The 17,939-nt window shown below is 40.4% G+C and overlaps 1 protein-coding gene and 1 pseudogene across 3 annotated transcripts in view; both read left to right on the top strand.

Annotated features, from left to right (window-relative positions):
- Positions 1-9,523, top strand: part of birc6 (baculoviral IAP repeat containing 6) — a 136,615-nt gene extending 127,092 nt beyond the window's left edge. For all 3 annotated transcript variants that reach the window (XM_085368954.1, XM_085368955.1, XM_085368953.1), the window contains exons 72-73: positions 5,214-5,348; positions 8,321-9,523. In XM_085368954.1, the coding sequence (XP_085225080.1) occupies positions 5,214-5,348; positions 8,321-8,500 (315 nt within the window). In that variant the 3' untranslated portion in view covers positions 8,501-9,523. The remainder of the gene's footprint in view (positions 1-5,213; positions 5,349-8,320) is intronic.
- Positions 9,524-12,145: 2,622 nt separating this feature from the next.
- LOC146620419 (uncharacterized) lies at positions 12,146-17,645 on the top strand (annotated as a pseudogene).
- The last annotated feature ends 294 nt before the right edge of the window (positions 17,646-17,939 follow it).

Genomic DNA, 17,939 nt, shown 5'->3' with positions numbered 1-17,939 from the left:
ACTCTGCTCAGGCAGACCTCATTTATCATCACTGCAAACAAGAGGAGACCCATCTCTGATGTAATCCCCAAGTTCCTCTCTTGGCATTCTTTCCACAGACCCAGTGCAACCCCTTCTGACATTCTGTTTACTTCCACCTTCTCTGTACTTCTCCATCAAAACTCTCAAATACCATGTTTAACGTGTTCTCTGCATGAAGCCATACTTTTGCTCACCAGTTGTTACTTATCTTCTCAACCTAGCTTCACCAACTCTTTCCCATACCTTCTTGGTATGGCTCATCAATTTTATCATTCTAGTTACTACAACTCTGCACATCACCCTCATTCTTGAAAGTCAGCATCATCATACTTCTTCTCCATTCCACAGGTATCTTCTCAGTCTCCAAAATTGTTAAACAGTATGGTTTAAAAAATCTTCTGCCTTTTGTTCCTAGACCTCTTCATTCCTGCACAGGTATATCACTATGACCAACTGCCTTTCCTCTCCATGTTCTTCACAGAGTCCCAGGAAATCAGGAAATTATGTTGCAGGACATAATTGGCATGTATCCACAATCAATGTTGCTTGTATTCTAGTGACATTTAAAGGCGAAACAGTAGAAACCCCTCTGGCCTTTATACAGAAGTAAATGCTCAAATTAAATGTAAAAAATGAATCTGTGACATCTAGTAGGTGAAATGGAGTATTGGAGCAAAAGATATTGAGGAGACATAAGTAGGACTTGACAATGCCACCCAGCTGAGCAATAACACACGTTAGGCGCAAGGAAATTTAATGAAGCTTGGTGAGGTACTCCCATGTGCTTTTCTCACCACTGGCCTTTTAGCACCTTCATGTCCTCAGCTGAGGCAGACATTGACACAGAGTGTTCCAGCTGGTTGACTGGAGGTTTGACTCTCATGCATTGAAGCACAAACTGGGATTTATCAGAATGCTACAACACAGAGTTAACACTATCCCCAGGCTAACAGAAGAATATCTTATCAAAAAAGCCCTGAGTAAAGGTTGTTATTCCACCTTTGTCACAGCTATGACGATACCTAAAAATAATCCAGGCAATCCAGGACAGGAGAACGACAACCACTGCCTAAACCAAGACTATTAGCGATCCCTTATGTGTCAGGAATATTGGGATGTCTTTTTTTTTTTCTCTTTAAAACACATCTCTGTGGCTTTTAAACCCTAAAGCACACATCACCAAACTTTAGTCCAACCCAAGGATCTGGTGCTCCAGCACAAAGTAATATAGTGAATTAAACATGCAGGAACCAAACAACCTCTGGCTAAGCAGGTGGCACAACTCAGATGAGCTACCTCACCACGCAAGCGTACCATAATCTGTTTACACCTTACAGGCCAGTGGTCATTGTTTCAGTGATGATGTGCACATTCTGAACAGGGAGGAATGCTCATTTGAGCAGGGAGTCGAGTCCATTTATGTGAAAAGAGGACAACCATATGTGAATTGAAGAGCGAGACTCGTGTCAGTCATTGACTAGCGACCTTGTAAAACTCCTCTTTGGTGCTGAAGATGCAGTAGTGTATTCTGACACGGTGGTCTCAGCTGCAGCTCAGCTGATCTGTCTTGAGACAGATTCTATCGCGTCTCTAACTTGCCTAAGTACAACATGTCATTTCTCGTACAGGATAACCTTCAGCACCTAGATTCCTGACATAGGAAGGTGACACTTTGATGAGTGGGATGAGAGGAATCCTCACAATCAACTGCCTTCATGGTTGAGCACAGATATAATTACTGGAAACCTTCCTTGTTGCATTATTTTTGTCTAAATAGTAGCGATATATTTCACATGCATGTGAAGTGTTGTGGTGTTTGCCCTACAGATTCATCAGAAGCCTACATATTGCTACATACAGTGGGGCAGAAAAGTATTTAGTCAGCCACCGATTGTGCAAGTTCCCCCACTTAAAATGATGACAGAGGTCAGTAATTTGCACCAGAGGTACACTTCAACTGTGAGAGACAGAATGTGAAAAAAAAATCCATGAATTCATATGGTAGGATTTGTAAAGAATTTATTCGTAAATCAGGGTGGAAAATAAGTATTTGGTCACCTCAAACAAGGAAAATCTCTGGCTCTCACAGACCTGTAACGTCTTCTGTAAGAAGCTTTTCTGTCCCCCACTCGTTACCTGTATGAATGGCACCTGTTTGAACTCATCATCTGTATAAAAGACACCTGTCCACAGCCTCAAACAGTCAGACTCCAAACTCCGCCATGGCCAAGACCAAAGAGCTTTCGAAGGACACCAGGAAAAGTATTGTAGACCTGCACCAGACTGGGAAGAGTGAATCTACAATAGGCAAGCAGCTTGGTGTGAAAAAATCAACTGTGGGAGCAATCATCAGAAAATGGAAGACATACAAGACCACTGATAATCTCCCTCGATCTGGGGCTCCACGCAAGATCTCATCCCGTGGGGTCAAAATGATCATGAGAACGGTGAGCAAAGATCCCAGAACCACACGGGGGGACCTGGTGAATGACCTGCAGAGAGCTGGGACCAAAGTAACAAAGGTCACCATCAGTAACACACTACAACGGCAGGGAATCAAATCCCGCAGTGCCAGACGTGTTCCGCTGCTGAAGCCAGTGCATGTCCAGGCCCGTCTGAAGTTTGCCAGAGAGCACATGGATGATACAGCAGAGGATTGGGAGAATGTCATGTGGTCAGATGAAACCAAAGTAGAACTTTTTGGTATAAACTCAACTCGTCGTGTTTGGAGGAAGAAGAATACTGAGTTGCATCCCAAGAACACCATACCTACTGTGAAGCATGGGGGTGGAAACATCATGCTATGGGGCTGTTTTTCTGCCAAGGGGACAGGACGACTGATCCGTGTTAAGGACAGAATGAATGGGGCCATGTATCGTGAGATTTTGAGCCAAAACCTCCTTCCATCAGTGAGAACTTTGAAGATGAAACGAGGCTGGGTCTTCCAACATGACAATGATCCAAAACACACCGCCCGGGCAACAAAGGAGTGGCTCCGTAAGAAGCATTTGAAAGTCCTGGAGTGGCCTAGCCAGTCTCCAGACCTCAACCCCATAGAAAATCTGTGGCGGGAGTTGAAAGTCCGTGTTGCTCGGCGACAGCCCCAAAACATCACTGCTCTCGAGAAGATCTGCATGGAGGAATGGGCCAAAATACCAGCTACTGTGTGTGCAAACCTGGTAAAGACCTATAGTAAACGTTTGACCTCTGTTATTGCCAACAAAGGTTATGTTACAAAGTATTGAGTTGTATTTTTGTTATTGACCAAATACTTATTTTCCACCCTGATTTACGAATAAATTCTTTACAAATCCTACCATGTGGATTCATGGATTTTTTTTCACATTCTGTCTCTCACAGTTGAAGTGTACCTCTGGTGCAAATTACTGACCACTGTCATCATTTTAAGTGGGGGAACTTGCACAATCGGTGGCTGACTAAATACTTTTTTGCCTCACTGTATCCACGTTTGCTGTTCTGACTAAGCTAGAAACAGCTCCACTATTCTCCAGCCCTGTCATCAGCTTCTTGCATGTATCAAGCATCTTGGCCTTGTTTTGAACACTGCTGCCTCCTCATCACAGAAAATGTCTTCTAAAGCTGTGATTACCATATGAGCTCAGCATGTCAATCAAATACTGCTTGAGCCAGAGTCTCTGAAAAATTCTCTCTACATTTGATTTTATGGAAACAATTGATTTGCTTAGTTGAGAAAGTTGCCTGCGTGCTGTAGACCTCCTTGCCAGCAGTTGGTGTATTTGTACTAATAGTATACTTATCTTACCAAAAAATGTTGTTTGTGCTGCCAGTATCAGTGACTGAGACAGCACAATCTATTAATTTAGGGTTTCTTCTACCAAGAACATTATATTTCTTATCATGGGGCTGAATCACAGTAGCTCATACTCTGGACATTTTAGTCAGTTAGCCAATAAAGACAGTGAACACTGGGTGAGAATCATTTGAACATATTCAATGGGAAATGTTTTTTTGTGACCTTGTGAGAAAACTATAATCTCCCATCTACAAATGTCTTGAATATTTAAAGCTTGTGCGGTGTTTATTTGCATGGAGTTCATATTGATAGCATCTCATTCACCACATAACCAGTAAACCAGTAAAAATCTGCATATTGTGGTTTTGGAGGTAATACTGTCGTCACTCTCCTACCACCAATTTTGTTGAGCTGTGTAAATGTAAAAGTTCTAATGGCATAGGTAATATTTGATTTTTGGCACAAGAATGTTTGAGAGTCCAGTGTTGTGACTTACTATTTATAGAGTACATGCTTGAATTATGGAGCAGCAGGTTGTCAGGTGTAGTTAACATGGGGTTGGATGTTAAAACATTGATGTGTGTCTGTTGAGGACAAAGAGAATGCCTGTGAAGTATGCTTGTGTAGATGTATAATATTACAGCATATGTTAAATTTACATTTTTAAAAAGAATCACTAAATTATGGCAAAGTACATTATCTGCATCAAAAATAGGGTGAAGTACTATTAGAAAGTACTTGATTAGAAAACTATTAGAAATTGTATTTATATGGAATATATACATTTTCCAACAATATTCTTGATATTTGGTATTTGGTTTGCCTAAAACAGATAAGAGAAGAAATACTAAAGTTATACCATTTGAGCGGAAAAGATGGAATTGAGATGGAGAGGAGGGAGTTGTAGAAAGGAAAGATGGATTAAAGCATTCCCTAAACCCCCTCTGCTGCCTGTTCTGCTTTTTGTTTCTAATAAACAGCAAATCAGCAGCCACCATGATAACTCATCCCCTCCCTCCAATAGCAACAAATAGCAGCTACAGACACATCTAGCACCGCACTCCCTGCATACTGATAGCACAGCCATGGCGACTGTTGCTAGGAAGTTGACTGTAGGGGCAGGGAAGCAAGAGACTTGGGTGTAGATGGCTGACATCAAGCAGTGTTGCACAAATAATATCAGCCTGACTCTTGAGACTAGAGTGTGCCTCGTTTGTGGAGGAATGCGTTGTTTCAGTTATGTGTTAGAACCTGGGTAGCTATCAGTAGGTTGGAGTCCTGTTTGTTTGTTTGTTTTTTATTTCTTAATGTGCTAAATGTTTTTAATGTTTCTGTAAACATACACGGCAGAGCCAGTGACAGTTTCATAACAAAGTTTATTCTCTTTTGAATAAATGGTGTTGTTGTGTGTTTGCAGGTGATCCATAAACACTTCTACCTGAAGAGAACAGAGATCATGTCTCAGTGTGAGGAGTGGATCGCTGACATCCAGCAGTACAGCAGCGACAAGAGGGTCGGCCGCACCATGTCCCATCATGCTGCTGCTTTAAAGGTAAAGATATTGCCAGTACTTACATAGTTCTTTTCTACTTTGGGTACTCAAAACATCTATCGTTTCTACTATAATCCATCCATGCAAGACTTTATTCCATGCCTTTAAGTGTCCCAAGGGCGCTTGGATATGCAGACTAGTGGAAGAGCAGCAGCTCTTTAATTTGTGGATGGCCAGCTCTTTTTATGTGAATCCTGAAGTGTGTTGACGTTTAATACAATATTTGTTTAATTTTGCTGTCAGTTACTGAATTTAGTCTCATCCACTTTGGTTTAGTTCACCTTTTAACACTGCAAACTTTGGCAAGTGACCTATCAGAACATGATAATCCAGCAGAACAGTAATGATGTCAGTGAGGAAATTGCTGCTAATAAACACCCAAACCTCAAAATGTTTAAAATGATAAAGATCTTCACTTTCACTTCAATTGTATGCTTGAGTTTCTCCGTACATCATGATGACGATATGTCCGCCACATATATACACTTCCTTTTGTGCTCCCCTGAAATCTAGGGTCGATCAAGGAACAGTATGATTTTGTGACTTTACATTCAGAAGGAGAATCCTGATATAATAAGAGACTGACAAACATCCTGGTTACAGATTTTTTTGACCACTTTTTTGCTGTTGTACACTGACTTCACACTCTGTTGGATGATGCCAGGCCTTGTGTTTCAGATATGAAGCTTTACAGAGTTAGCTAGCCAGCAGCAGTGCATGTAAGCGCTCTCCTGCATGTCGCACTAATAAGCAGTGAGCTACCTGCAGGGGACAGGGACTCGGCCGGCCTAATTCCTGTCCCCACCTGACTTCCTTTTGAGACAAACAGGAGTTTCTAACACACACAAAGTAACACTGTAACCCCCACCCGCAAACTGAGGCTGCACATAACAAGTCCTTTCTCTAAATAACAATGAGCTCTATTTAATAAGAAGCTTCCATGGCTGAAAATGACAGGTTCTGCTTCATTTTCTGCCTTTATTTTGTAGTATAGCAAGAAAAGAAAGGTTACAGCAACACTAATACACTGTTATCTGAAAACTGACTGATATTGAATTGGCATTATGTATTGTTTAGATTTACAGATACATCTATATGTTAAAGCTTTGTTTAGGGGCAGTGTTACAAATATGTTTTGAGCTGCTTATCATTTATGTACTTGTTGATTCTATAGCTTAGCCCCTGCTGCAGAGAGGACACAAGTCAGAGCTTCTTTGTAGTGAAATAGATTTTAAAAGATATTCGAAAGTAATAAAGTCCTTACTACAGTCATTGATCATGCTTTTTGTGCATTTCCACTCATTTTTGTTTCCTTTTTTCACATTTCTTTGTCTTCATTTGTCCTTCTCTATTGCTGTGGCTTCCTCCTTTGTTGAATACTGTTTCCTGTACTGCTGTAACAATTACTATTTTTCCTTCGCAACTTGTTTTCTGCCATAATGACTGTTAAACCGGGATTATACTCTGTTGAGGTCACGGACAAGTGGTGACACAAAGCATGGGTACTTGTTACTAATATAGGCAGTTGAAGTCTGCTTTAAGTACCCGTGTGGAGTTGGTGCAATATAATCTAAATTCTCTGCGGTCACAGAAACACTGGCCGGTTCAGAGACGATTGCTCAATTTCTAAAGACAAAATTTATGTAAGTCAGACCCAAGTGGACCCTAGCTGACTCGCAGACATGTAAACTATAAAATGTACATGGAGCTTAGTTCACGGTGATCAGATTCACTCCAGCCAGACTTGCTGCACACTTGGTCTGGGTGTCATAGCTCAGACAAAGCATCTCCCACTCTGTATTTTGTGAATCTCTGAGCTCCGATTTGATATATCACTAAAATAACAGAAAGGACCAGCCAAATCATACTTTTGCCTCCCCAGCCCATTCACTCTATGTGCCACAAGTTACAAGAGGTAGTTATAAAAGGTCCATGGCAAGTCGAAATGACAGCAGATCATGCTGCAGACCAGCAATTGTAATGTGGTGACAGCAGTGAGCATAAACGGGTCATTATGCTTATCTTTTACTTGGCGTGAGCAATCCACTTCATCATTGACACAAGTAAAGCTGTTGCTCGTTTTTTTTTTTTTTTTTGCATTTGCATTTGCATTTGCTGTTCTTCCTCTGTGGTATTTTTGCTATAACCACCACAGAATTATAGTAATATCTTGAAATCTGCTTCCCGAAACCCCATTCTGAGCCGTCTGCTGCTCCGGTGCGCCAGCTGGAGCATAATGGCCTGACTTCAGGCCCGTCAGTGGTGGTAATGAGTTTGTCATTTTCACGATGACAAGAATACCCAGCTTTCCCTAAACACAAAAATATTTGTCTGTTGAAAGATGCGAGTTATTTGTTTCCAAGTGAAAGCAAAATGGCAGCAAAAAACTCTGATGTGAACATAGTTTTTAAAAACTGTTCAGCAGGTTAAATGTTTGTTTGCCCACCCAGATGGTTAGAGAAGGAGTCTGTTGATAGTGTCTGGTGGTACTTAACCTTTCCAGAAACTAAGACAGATGTTTAACAATGAGAGGCACAGTCTCAGCCCACTTGAAAATACTGATTTGCAGATATTTACCATGTTAGCCAACTAGCACCAACTCAGAGCAGCTGATGCCGTAAGGAGTGGTACTGCAGTTTTCTGTGTCCCCACAGATACTAGCATGGCAAAAACCCATTAGAACATTGGTCCCTCCCTGGTGTACAACTTTAGTGGCAGTTTATTGGAAAAGTCTCCTTCTCAATATTTTCAGTACCAAGACTCGGGTATCATTTTTTCATCATTGTCCTCTTTCAACGTAAATAGGAATGTCACGATTTGTTGTTCGGGTTTGTTTCGCTGTTAAATTTTGTCCCAAATGGTTTCAAAATTGTTACAATAGCCACCTTTGAACTCTTCACGTGAGACGTGGGAAAACAAATTAAGGCCAAAGAAGTAACCAGGATTCTAACACTAATTCATCTCTTGTGCAGAGACACACAGCTCAGCTCAGAGAGGAGCTCCTGAAGCTGCCCTGCCCTGACGGACTGGAGCCCGACGGTGATGACTTTACAGAGAAGAGCAGCGCCCTCATCCTCAAAGAGCTACCCAGTCAGGACACAGAAAAGCCCGGTGGCAGTCAGGACAGCCACTGCAGTGAGGGCCAGCTATGAGCCCTTCCCACCTGCCCCCTTCCTTACCCTTCCAGCATCTCCAGCCCTTACCCTCCTCTTCCTTATCATCTTCCTCCTCTTTCATAGACTTGGTGGCTTCAGAGCACGAGCCATCACTTTGTCCATATTTGTATGTAAAGGTCTAACTAGAATAGCAGAGAACGAGGGGACGCGAAGGCGACAAGAGGAACTCTGATCTATGCTACGCCTTTATTAAAGAGTTGACGGAAACTTTTATTTACCTGTAAAGGAGTGTAAACATTTTGTGCTTTTTCCAATTGTGAAATAACCACTGATTGGTATGTTATTAAACTTGTTTATGTATACACGGCAGAGGAAGATTACAGATTATATAAGGGAACTACCTTAAGAGAAGAATGTTTACTGAATGTTCGTTTCCTTTTTTTTTTTTTTGGACTGTTAGAGCAAGAACAGTTGTAACCAAGGATGTACTGGTCTTTAAGGATCCTAAAAAAACACAAAAAAACGCACACACAGGTAACACAATCCGAGATTTTTAAAAAAGCCCCTCTGCTCATGCTCGTCTGCGTTCTCTAGGATCATATCCACTTGAATAAGGTTCAGATGGACATTCTTAAATGCTATGTTATCACTTTTACAGGCTCCAAATTAAAAGCACCATGCTCTGGATAAACATTTGTTGCCTCTCAGAACTCCTCCATGACCGCTTTCCATCGACATGACTGTAGATCACAGCAAGACTGCGTCAGAGCCACAGGGGCAATGTACTTTGAAGGCTTTTGCATGTGTATGTGTGTTTTCTGTGCGTGTGCAACAATCCCCAGTGAGATACAAAGCTGTGATGTGCCTTTGATCTACACCATACCACCAAATGCTCCCAACTGATTTTACTGATTTCTTTTGCTATTTCTACAAAATTAAGAATATTCTGCTCCATTGACATAAAAGAAACTTCTTTGATCTTTTTTATGTTGAACTCCAGTGAACAAAAAATGCACTTTCTATTTTACTCACTCTTTAGGGCAGTCACATTCTCCTTTTGCTAGGACATTAAATGGAGCTTGAAAGTATGTGACTGACTGAATGCTTTTTTTTCTTTTTTTTCCTCTGTATTTCCCAGCGCCTGATTTAGAAAGCGTGTTGGGGGAAAACAACTGGAGACCATGTCGAACAGGGAGACTGAGATTCTCAGAACATTTTATGAAAACTTGGGGATTTGAGTAGCTTACTCAGGAAAACCTGGGCTGAGATCCAAAAAGCAGGAATTTAGAGAAGAATTTTCAAATGAAACCTCCAGTTCTTCTCTACTAGGGTATCTTTGCCTAATTTAGTTAACAATTACAGGTTGGTATGCAGACTTGTTGATGAGTTTGACTGAAAAGTCATTGAAGAGAGAAGTTTGAAAAATCAAATGGAAAAAAGAAGAACTGACTGCAGCACATGCAAGGGTGTAGCTTATGTTACTGGCTGGTTTTGACACTGCTCTGTGGTGATCTGGGCAAGTCCAGCTCTTAATAGCACCTACGCCAGGGGTGCACAACTCCCTGCTGTATGTGCTATAAAGCTATGGTGCAACCCCTGGGAAAATTAGGTCATTGGCAAGAGTATAGAACTTGAGTGCATGCTGAAGTGGCAACCCCTAACCCCACTCTAGTAAATGTAAGTGTTTGGAAAAATCTACTTCTAAAAGTACTTTATTGCACTATGTTCATTCACTCATGAGCTGCTGTAACATGAATCAAATAGCTGAATGGCCACCTCAGCATGCACTCAAGTTCGATAGAGTCTTCCTAATGACTTAATTGTATTTAGATGTGTTGCAACAGGGACACATGGAAAAGTTTCAGGCCTCCAGCCTTCGAGGACTGGAGTTTAAGACCCCTGATATAGAACCTGATACTGCCTACATCTTATCTGAGCAACACACCTTGTGTGCTCAACAATTAATAATACCAAGTTTGGCAACTAGCTTGCAAATGGTTCGTGAAGCACCTCTGAGACTCTTTCAGGTCCTGTTTGGAGGATTTTGGTCCATCCTCTTTGCTAGCACTGGCTGATAAGAAATTGGAGCTCCTTGTGTGCCTGTACTTCTAAGGTCTTTCCACAGATATTCAGTGATGTTTCGTTTGAACGATGTGAGGATCAAGGTGAAACCTATTGTTTAAGATCATTATTCTCTTCCATCTTCAGTATTCCAGGTCTTACAAAGTATGTTTCCAAAATTTGCTGCTGTTTTATCGAACATATTCTTCGGTCCATCACTGATATGTTGAGAAGCATAAATTTCTGTTTCAGCTCAGTAACTCTAGGACCAAAAATGCATCAGACCATAAAGTTTTCTTCTGCTGGTTCTTACATTAAAGTCATATTGTTCAGGTATGGCTGTATGGTAGAATCACCATCACTGTGGTTTCTGATTTACTTTATTAGCAATTCTGTAAGCAGTTTTCTCTTCCTGACCTCCACTGTTGCACGTTAATGCTGTTTTTAATAACAGTACAAAGTGATGAAAAAATCCCTGGGAGAAAAAAGAAAGTTTGTATATATGTATGTATATAATGTGGCTGTAGCGTAGGACGTAGAGCAGGTCATCTACTAATTGCAAGGTTGGTGGTACAATCCCTGGGTACTAGTCTACATGTCAAATATTCTTGGGTAACCCCAAGTTGCTCCCAAATGCATCAATTGGAGTGTGAATAAAAAATGGAAAGCACTCAAGCACAGAAAAAAATGCTTGTGCCAATGGAGGAAGTTGTGTAAAGTGCTATTTAAGAACCAGTCCATTTACCATTTACGTACATACATACATTTCCTGTACTCTGTTGTGGCACTCTGTATATGGGCCCAGCTTGGTTCTTACATGCTGCTACTATGTGTTGAGCAGTCTCCAGGGCACAGTCTGCACATCTGTTGGCTATGGTAGACTCCTGCCTCTGTGGATCTGGTGCTTGGGATGTTTGTGTGTGCTGCCATGTTCAGAGCCTGAGTAGTGTCCTTCAGGCCAGCCTGAACACTGTTAAAATGCCCTGTCATCAGTGCCCAGTTCACATGAAACTGTTTTTGTACAGTAATTTATCTTTGATATGAATAATCAAGAATTGACACTCTCACATGCAAAAAATATTAAACTTGTTATTTTTATCAGTAGTAGTAGTGTTACTGGGAAAAAATAGTTATAGTGGGTGCCAAGCAAGTGTACTGTTCACTTATGTCTTTTGTTCACTTATGAGAGTCACTCTAGGTGGACCATTGGAGAACAGGCCATTTATCCTCCCAATTACATGTGATCTGGACTGAAAATCAGGGGCAACGGGTGTTATGGAGTGATGAATCCAAATGTAAGAATTTTGGTTCAGTCCATTAACAATATGTTCAGAGAGAGATCCAGCAGTGAGTGTCTGCAGCCATCTGTAAAACACCGGAGGTTCTGTCATGTTTTGAGGCTCCATTTCAGCCGGTGATGTTGGAGATCTTGTCAACATTAATGAAATTATGAATGTTAAAAAGTACTGTCGGGTTTTGATCCATCAAAAGGAAAGCATTTGATTAACGAGGGCTCCATTCTTCAGCATGAAAGTAATGCCAAACGCTGTCAATGCTGTAGAAAAACACAATGCAACACCAGCAGTCCACACCTCAAATTTATTAAAGCAGTATGGAATCATGTCAACACAAAATGAAGCCAACATCCAACGAAGAGTTTTACCATATCCAGATTTAAAGGTAAGGAGTGTTCAGTGTGTAGGTCCTTATGTTTTTAAATTACATGTGACATTATGGGATTTTTTTTCATATAGTAAAACGTGCTGCAAATCAGACCGAGGTAGGCTAACTGTTATTTAAAGGCTGCATGAAAATCCTCTGCAGGTTAGTGCAGGATGAGCAGGTTAGTTTGCTGCACTGTGATGGATTTACAGTACATTGGTACACAGTGGCTTTGGTTTCATGGTGAGAGTAAGGTTACATCAAGTGTTGCAGAGATTCATTTGGACCTTTAATGATGATTATTAGATTAGGACCATTGACCAGGACAACTCCTGAAACATCTGCTGATATCTGGTTGAATTAAGCTGTGTACATCGACAAAGAGCAACAGGTCAGTTGATCACAGCCTGTACACTAAGAAAATCTACTGGGGTTCGGGGTTATGATTCTTTTCCTCACACTGAGCCATTACAACCAGTTTAGTGTTCCCCACGTGCTGAATCCCACCCGTTTGAGGCAGTTACCCTCTACAACGTAGGCAACAGAAAATAGATGTTTATTTTCCTCTTTTTCTTCGGAGGCAAGCTTAGCATAATTAGAATTTTTAAAAAGTTAGACTAAAGTTGTAGTCGCATATACTGATATTATTTTATTGTTATGTTAATATAGTAAAAGGTTCAGTTAGCTTTACACAAAAATAGAGGCGTCCTCCAAAGAGATCCTACTTTCATACTTTGAGTGCATTTCAGAGCCTGTAATTTTTTACTTGAGTAAAGAAGTTAATTGAGTATTTTAACTTAATATTAGTATTTGTACTTCCACTTAAGTACAGAATATCTGTAACTGAAGAAAGAACACCATGCCATTTGATGTCATGTATCTTGATGATGTGCCACTGTCATCAGAGGCACATCATCAAGATTTTTATTTATGTAATTATTTCTGCAGGCATATCTTAGCTTTACTTTAAATATGAATAAACATGATGAGAGAATTTGTGGTGCTAGTTTTCATTGCACAGAAATAGTAAGAAATATAGTACGACACTGTGAAGCAGCTGAAAGCACATCTCTAAGGATACAAATGTTCTTACAAATGGAATGGATGTGTTGACCAAAAAAGTGCAGTACTTCATGTATAAACCCTTTAAAACCTAGACTCTTTCGACTATAGTGGGGCCCAAAACCTGTACGAATAGGAAGCTAAATAAGGAGTTTGAGCAGTAAAACAACTGCACACAAAGGTTTGGGAAAATTGCTTATTTTGTTGAATCTTTTCAAAGTGGAATGAAGCAAATGCAATCCCTGCAGCAAACATCAATTAAAAATGAGCGGTATATTAAATTTTAATATAATTCAAGTCACATGACAGATATGATTTTCAAAATTTACAATATTTCTTTTGTGACTGAATATGTAAAATTAAGATCAGGACTCTTTTTTTTTTTTTTTTTTTTCCTCCTCCTTGTGCATATCTGTCTGGAATCAGTCTGATATGTCTGTGAAGGTTCTCAGTCATCCAGGTCATCGTAGTCAAAGGAGCTTGCAAAGCAAAGCGTCTGGACTTCTTTAAGTTGCTTGAAGACGTTTCACCTCTCATCCGAGAAGCTTCTTCAGTTCTAAGGTCAAATGGTGGGGAGTCCCAGATATAAACCTAGTGGGAGTTTCCCCCCACAGAGGGACAAAGGACCCCCTAATGATCCTCTAATCGCCTGAGCCAAGGTGTGAAACTGGGTGTGGGTCCCAATCAGCCAGAGTTTCGGGTGAGCTCATTGTGAAACCTGGCCCCACCTTATCATGCGAATTCCTGAGATCAGATGGCCCAGGATGTGAGTGGGCGTTAAGGCGTCTGGGAAGGGATCTCAAAACTGGATTATAGATGGCAGAGAGTTGGTGTCGTAAACCCCCGCCTCTGTTCAAAGATGGTCGCTCACAGTGGACATAGATGGCTTCTTTCACTCCTCTTTCAAACCATCTGTCCTCTCAGGACACTTGCTGGGGATTTATTTTTGTCAGTGGAGTCAAATGGTAAGTTACAATTTGTGCATTTTGTCATACTGGAAACAACACAGATTATATTGTAGCTTAATAGCTCTGTAGAACAAATGATATAAAGATTGTAGTGTCAGGGTCCTTCTAAAGAAGTAATATTGATGATCGCATGCAGGTGGCATAAACTAAATATTCAGACGTGCTACCAACAAATGATTCATTAACAAAGCAGTGGAGCAGACTGTTTAGGCTCTTGTGGTTGTAATAACATCCATAACTGCAGGTTTGTCATTCATTTTTTTTTCAGAGGTCTAGATGATCACATCTGTCTTTGTCATTTAAGTGAGGTGGACTCTTGGGTAAATTGCTGTCCACTACATATACACAGAATGTGCACAGTATTTCAGATATAAAAAGCGAGTATGTAATGGACTCGCTGGCTTTAATGTAAAAAGCCTGTTGTGTAACTTTAATGAGGCAGTTGGACTAAAGCAGTGTTGCTCATCAAGGTAAACATCTGAGGAATAAGGAAATTGTTACTTGTCCTTTTACTCAGTGTTCTTTTAATCACACGTTTACTAAAGTTTTACATCACATAAGTCATTTTCACAATCATTCTACTTTAAAAGATTTCAAGACAGAGCTTATTGTTCTCTGAACTTCCTTGTTTGCTGAATGGCAGGTAACGTGCATCTTTTTGTTTGTTTGCTTTTGTGCGTTTGTGTTTTCTCTAATGGGCCTCAGATGACGGTTTGCTTAAATTTGGGTCTCAAAGCATTTTTTAAAATTCTGCCTGTACTCCCCACGCCTCTTCTTCTGTTGCTCAGGCTGAAGCAGAATTTGCCCGTCTTACATCTGTTGACCTGAAAGGGTTCCTTTTTGCTGTGCTTGACCAATATGGAGAGGTTCATGGAGCTGTACAAAATCAAGAGCGGCATAGGAGGGCTGACTAGGCTCATAAAATGCTTCGGTGATGATGTAAGTGTTCAACTGCGAAATCTAATCCTTTGTTTAAGTTTCAGGTTATCCAGTTCAACTGATGAACTCATTGAAAGAAAGCTGATAAGTCTGTCATCATATTTCACAACTGGACATTTAGTGTGGTAACTTTTACAGAATCTGTGTATATTGGTGGTAGGTTGGATATCATATTCTACTTGAATGTCCTGATATTATTGATGGAATTATGTATCAAAAAGCTGTGAACTTCATAAACACTGTTTAAAAAGTGCTTTTCTTTTCTTTTTGACTTCTTTGACCTTTGACTACACAAAGGAAGAAGACAGAGGGCCTCATCTTCTAAAGGAAGATCCCTCACACACTCTCAAGACTGTGAAGGTTAGCATTGTTTATTTTAGTAAATTTAATAATGACAGCACCACAGTGGATTTTAAATGAAACAATAGATGCCACATGATAACATGTGTACTTCTTCCTCACCAAATGTATTATTACAAGATCTTTGACACTGCAGATGGTCTGGGTTTCAGAAAAACAAACTGGCAAGCTAGCATTGATATTATTAGTGTCTTGTGTTTATTCATGTCTTCCCCAGGGTCTTTGACATTTCGCTGCTGTACTGTTCACTTCAGCTTTACGTTTGATTTCTCATATTGTATATAGTAATGGCAGAGATATTAGGATATTTAAGGGGCTGCACTGCTACAGCTGTGGGGGGCAATACTTTGGTGAAGTGTCCTGGACCCTGGAAAGAGACTGTGTAGACTGGGTAAGCAATTAAAGGTTACTGGCCCAGAGTCATTGGGCAGCTGGGTAAAAGCAGATGTTGATATTCAGTGCCAGTTATGCAACGTGTCCAGCCATGTCTATATGCTCTTTTTTCATGCTGTTAATATAAGAGGAAAAAATAAACTCTTTACTGATTAAAGAAGCATGGTCTGTGGAGCCACAATCTGATCCTGTAGTGTAGCTGCAGTTTGCACATTTCATGTATTCTCAGCCACATTTGGTTTAGAGCACAGCCAATATTTAGCAAAAGTAAATTTAAATTCACACACTGGTGATGGCAGCTACATTGTAGCCACAGCCACCCTGGGGCGCACTGACAGAGGCGAGGCTGCCGGACACTGGCGCCACCGGGCCCTCTGACCACCACCAGCAGGCAGCAGGTGAAGTGTCTTGCCCAAGGACACAACGACCGAGATTATTGGAGCCGGGGCTCGAACCGGCAACCTTCCGATTATAAGACGAACTGTCAACTCCTGAGCCACGATTCAGTCATCCACCCATGTGTGTGAATGACTGGATGTGTAAAGCGCTTTGGAGTCCTTAGGGGACTTGTCTTTGAACCCTTTTATAGCCGACAGGTATTGAAGACACATTTACTAAGAGGATGAAAGTTGGCATTGTGTTGGTGAAAGAAGAAGACATCATCCATGTGTTGGTTGTCCTTGAGGCGGCAGTAATCCTGTCTAATCTGAGGGATGTCTCAAGTGCCATTTCCATGCTGATGGGCCTTCTTTTTGCCTTCAACATAGACTATCCAAAGGAACTTAAGGGCATCTTTGAAGTCATTCAGAACGTCCTCGTGAACATTGGTGGAAGGCAGTGCGTCTCACTAGTGCATGGTCCAAGAAACAGACTCTTGCAGAAAGCCATACAGAACTGTAATTGTATGCTCACAGCATACAATTGCCTTAGCGTTATTAAGGACAGTTTTTATTTTACTGTTTGTTTTTTTGATACTTGCAAGTTCTCATTCTCACTTTTGTATGTCACTAAATGACTACACTTTACATTCCAGATTAGACAATTACTCATTTGTTCATGGTTTAAGAAACGTCTGTGAACAACAATATAATGGTGGACTCTGCAGATGCTTATCTCATGCAAGTCAGTAGTTTTTCCTTTGTTTTGCAATTGAGCCGACTGAAACTAATGTTTCTGAAATATTCATATTATCAAATGTTTCAGGAGCATGCACTCATTTTCAGAGCTGTTGGTTCTGTGGAATTTGTTGCAATTGTAAACAAAGACAAATACAAGAGTTTGATGTCTTAGTTGTTATAAACTGATCTTTACTGTCACTTATCAAAGGTTTTGTACTATTTTAATATTTCAAGTTTTATGCTAACAGGTGTGACTGAGCACAATGAAGTTTAAAAATTTTGCAAATGTAAAGAATAACTTTTGTAAAATAGCAAGTGTCCCGTTGATACATTACAATAATGCAGACTTTATGTTGTTACTTTTAACACAGCAGTATTTATCTCATCTTGTTGAAAGTCTGATAAGCTCATGCCATGGTGAGGGTTCTGTTGACCAGCTGTCCACAATTCACAAGAATCCCTCCTGCTCCAGAGTATTGGTCAGAATTTAATCTTCCCCCAAACTGGGCTCAAGACCAAGTTCAAATTTATTGTTTCACAGCCAGCAACTTTTGAGTTTTGATGGATTGTGAGCCTGATGAGTTACGTCACTGATTTTTCTGTTTCTCAGATGACTAAGATGGCGCAATAAATGTTGAATGTTGGGTGCTCCTGAGTAATTGTCATGTTTTTAAAACAAACTTTCTGCATGAATTGATCAGATACACTTTTAATAGCATCTGTGGGTTTTAATTTTTTTCTGTAAACAACAGAAATTTTAAAGGAATGTAGATGTTTAAACCTGAGATCTAAGATAATCCTAACAGGTAGTTTTGCTGAAATAGATGTTGGAAAGCTAAAAAAAAAAAAAAAAAAAACTTAAGATGTTCAATACACATTTTTCTTTACATCCAGTCAATCAACTCTGATAAT

Source organism: Diplotaxodon limnothrissa, linkage group LG13 (assembly GCF_057381915.1).
Source record: "Diplotaxodon limnothrissa isolate DT_005_m linkage group LG13, D_limnothrissa_male_GT1.1, whole genome shotgun sequence".
NCBI classification, from domain to species: domain Eukaryota; kingdom Metazoa; phylum Chordata; class Actinopteri; order Cichliformes; family Cichlidae; genus Diplotaxodon; species Diplotaxodon limnothrissa.
The sequence above is the reverse complement of the archived record's forward strand: the minus strand, read 5'-3'. Positions and strand labels throughout refer to the sequence as shown.